Source organism: Cheilinus undulatus, linkage group 11, assembly GCF_018320785.1.
Source record: "Cheilinus undulatus linkage group 11, ASM1832078v1, whole genome shotgun sequence".
Classification (NCBI taxonomy): domain Eukaryota; kingdom Metazoa; phylum Chordata; class Actinopteri; order Labriformes; family Labridae; genus Cheilinus; species Cheilinus undulatus.
Genome location: NC_054875.1, coordinates 44,091,743 through 44,094,704, shown reverse-complemented (window position 1 = coordinate 44,094,704; position 2,962 = coordinate 44,091,743). Strand labels below are relative to the sequence as shown.

Genomic DNA, 2,962 nt, shown 5'->3' with positions numbered 1-2,962 from the left:
TTTAAATCATTTGGAGGCCCAGGGCTAAGAACACTATGAGACCCCTCCACCTTCAGCTAGAGATTTAATGTGTGAAAAAAAATTAAAAAGCATCCCTTTTAAGTTAATAAAGCCACAGAACTACGGAAAAGCCCCAGTGTGAGATATAAATAGTCAACCATAATTCATCAGTTTTTTGAAAAGCATCTCACAGCTCAAACTCGGCACATTCTGATATTTTAACAAGACTTCAGGCCAGGTGGACTTGCATAATGCTGGTGTTGGGCCAAAACCTGGTATCTCCAATATCACCACGTTTCAGGGAATTAAAAAACGCATCTTTTGACACTTTTTATTGCTTTAAAGTTGGTTTAAAACCCACTGACAGATGTAAAGGGTGACCACAAGCACTGATCTATAAAGAAAAAATCATGAAAAATGGAGATACATGGTTTTGGCCTGACGTCAGCAATTATTAAAAAAAATATAAACGCTCACCATCAGTGACATATCCTTTCTTCTGACACTATACAGACATTTTTATGTGGCCTGTTGCATCCCATTTAACCTCACAGTTATCCACCAATTCATTGTCTCATTTTATTTCAAATATGGGTTTGGAATGTGGCTCTTGCAAAAGTATTTTTAAGACTATGTGGCTCATGGGTAGAATAAGGTTGAGTACCACTGCTTTAAAGGCTTGTTTATGGGTGTAATGAAACTTAAAAAGAGTCCCACAAAAGTGTGGATCTCTGCTGTAGTACCTCATAATATATTAAACAAGAATTTGACTTCATTAATGTTCCATTTCCTCAGTCAGGGTTGAAGAAGTATCTACATGTGAGGCCCAGGAAAGGTGTCTACCACCCTATAATGCTGGTAAAGCATTTGAGCGTGACACGGTTTCACTTTGAGTTGGATTTTTTGTAAGGCAGTTAAAAAAAGTCTAACAACCCACATGACTGTTGTCCCATCCTGAACACAGGCAGGTGCAGTTACAAAACCGAAGAAGATTCAGAGGTTTTAAGCAGGAAGTACTGTTCGCAAGCTGTGATTCACTTTCTGCCTGAGGAGGAGGAGACCAGCATTTTCACAGAGATAAGAAACCATCCGCTGGGTTGGGGTTAGGCTCTGATAAAATGAATTTCACACGTTGTCAGCATATCAGCTTCGACTTCTCGGGCAAATTCCTCCCTCCAGTTTACATCTTGGTGTTCATCATCGGTGTAGCAGCTAATGGATGGGGATTGAAGTCTTTGCTGCACAACTGGAAGAAACTGGGTAACGTCAACATCTTTGTTCTCAACCTGGGACTGGCTGACTTCCTTTACCTGCTCACACTTCCATTTTTGGTTGTGTACTACTTAATGAAGAGTAAATGGATCTTTGGAGAAGTTTTCTGCAAGATTACAAGATTCTGCTTCAACCTGAATTTGTATGGCAGCATTGGATTCCTCACTTGTATCAGTGTATACAGGTACCTGGCAATCGTCCACCCAATGAGAGCGATGGGGAGAATAACAGTGAAGCTCTCAGTGTCAATCTCAGTCTTTGTTTGGTCCACAGTGAGTGTGCTCAGTCTTCCTGACATGTTTTACCCCAAACATCCTGAAAACAAGACTCTAAAATGCTATGATACCACAACTGACGCCCACGTGGAGGATTACCAACAATACAGCCTTGGATGGACACTCATTGGGTTTGGTATCCCGCTCCTCGTCACTCTGGGCTGCTATGGACATGTGATAGTCACTCTCTGTCGAACAAACACCATTGACAAGGTCCTGAAACAGAGAAGTTTGATGTTGTTGTTCATCTTGATTCTTCTTTTCTCTGTTTGTTACATTCCCTATCACGTACTGAAGAACCTCAACCTTTTGGCGAGAGTTCTGACTAAAGAGGGGACGTGTCGAGGATGGTTCAATGGAGTCTACATCGCTCGTCAGATAAGTCGTGGTCTCGTGTCTCTCAACAGTGCTCTAAATCCTCTGGTTTACCTTAACGGACATGAGGACATCAGTGCTCAGCTCAGACGACTTTTCCAGCGAGTTCGTCAGATGTTCAGCCGTGTGTCTTCAACAAACTTCAGCAGTGTTCCAGTGACACAAACCACACATGACATTTAAATCAAACAAGTTAGTAATTCTGTTGAAATATTTCTGTAAAAATCAAGGTTTCTGTAAAGGTTGTAGATTTAGTTTCTAAAGTATAACTGTGACCAGGCAGCTATTCATCACAATTTCTTTTGGTGTAAGTGATCACATGTTGATGAAATATGATCATTATATTGCATCATCTGCTTCTTACAACTTTGTCTTGTCAGTCATGTTCTTTTATACATGAAATCCTCTTGAAACTTTTAATGTTTCTGAACAGATTCCATAAAAAAAGATAAATTCTCTCAAAAATTTTGCAAATGTTCTTCACTTTTTTTAGAGAAAACAACTGTGTTGTGGTTAGGGGCCTCCATGCTGTTCATGATTAGAAGTGTGAAAAAAACAACGCCTGTGTTTTCTATGACTTCACTTCCTGCACTGCAACTTAATCACATTAACATCGAAGGAAACCACAAAAAGATCTTAAAATGAAAGTAACACACTGCAGCACACGTTGTACTTCTGTTATTTGAACCCTTTATTTGTAACAGATACTCTCATTTAAATCTTTTCTAAAGACCTTTTTGCATGTGTTCACAGATTTTGTTCTGCCCACGGGATGCTAGTTATCTGTGTAGTTCATCTTATGTACAAGGAGGAGAGTTTAGAAAGCCTGAAATGTCAGCAATAGATGTGAGGAAATCATTCTACGGACAGCATTATATAAAGCAATAACTAGGGATGAGTCCCAAAATCCTGTACCAACGGGGCACTGGTGCCAACACGCTGATACCTACTGAACCAAGTAAAAACTAAGCTTTTTGACTGCATTTCTATACCGCTCCACTACAACACAACTCCCAACATTCATGGGGACAGGGTGAAAT

At 40.0% G+C, this 2,962-nt stretch overlaps 1 protein-coding gene across 1 annotated transcript; it reads left to right on the top strand.

Annotated features, from left to right (window-relative positions):
- Nucleotides 1-1,059: 1,059 nt before the first annotated feature.
- LOC121516971 (P2Y purinoceptor 1-like) lies at nt 1,060-2,558 on the top strand. The gene has a single exon (XM_041798434.1). It carries the CDS (start codon nt 1,119-1,121, stop codon nt 2,103-2,105), a length of 987 nt encoding a protein of 328 aa, XP_041654368.1. The 5' UTR covers nt 1,060-1,118; the 3' UTR covers nt 2,106-2,558.
- Nucleotides 2,559-2,962: the final 404 nt, after the last annotated feature.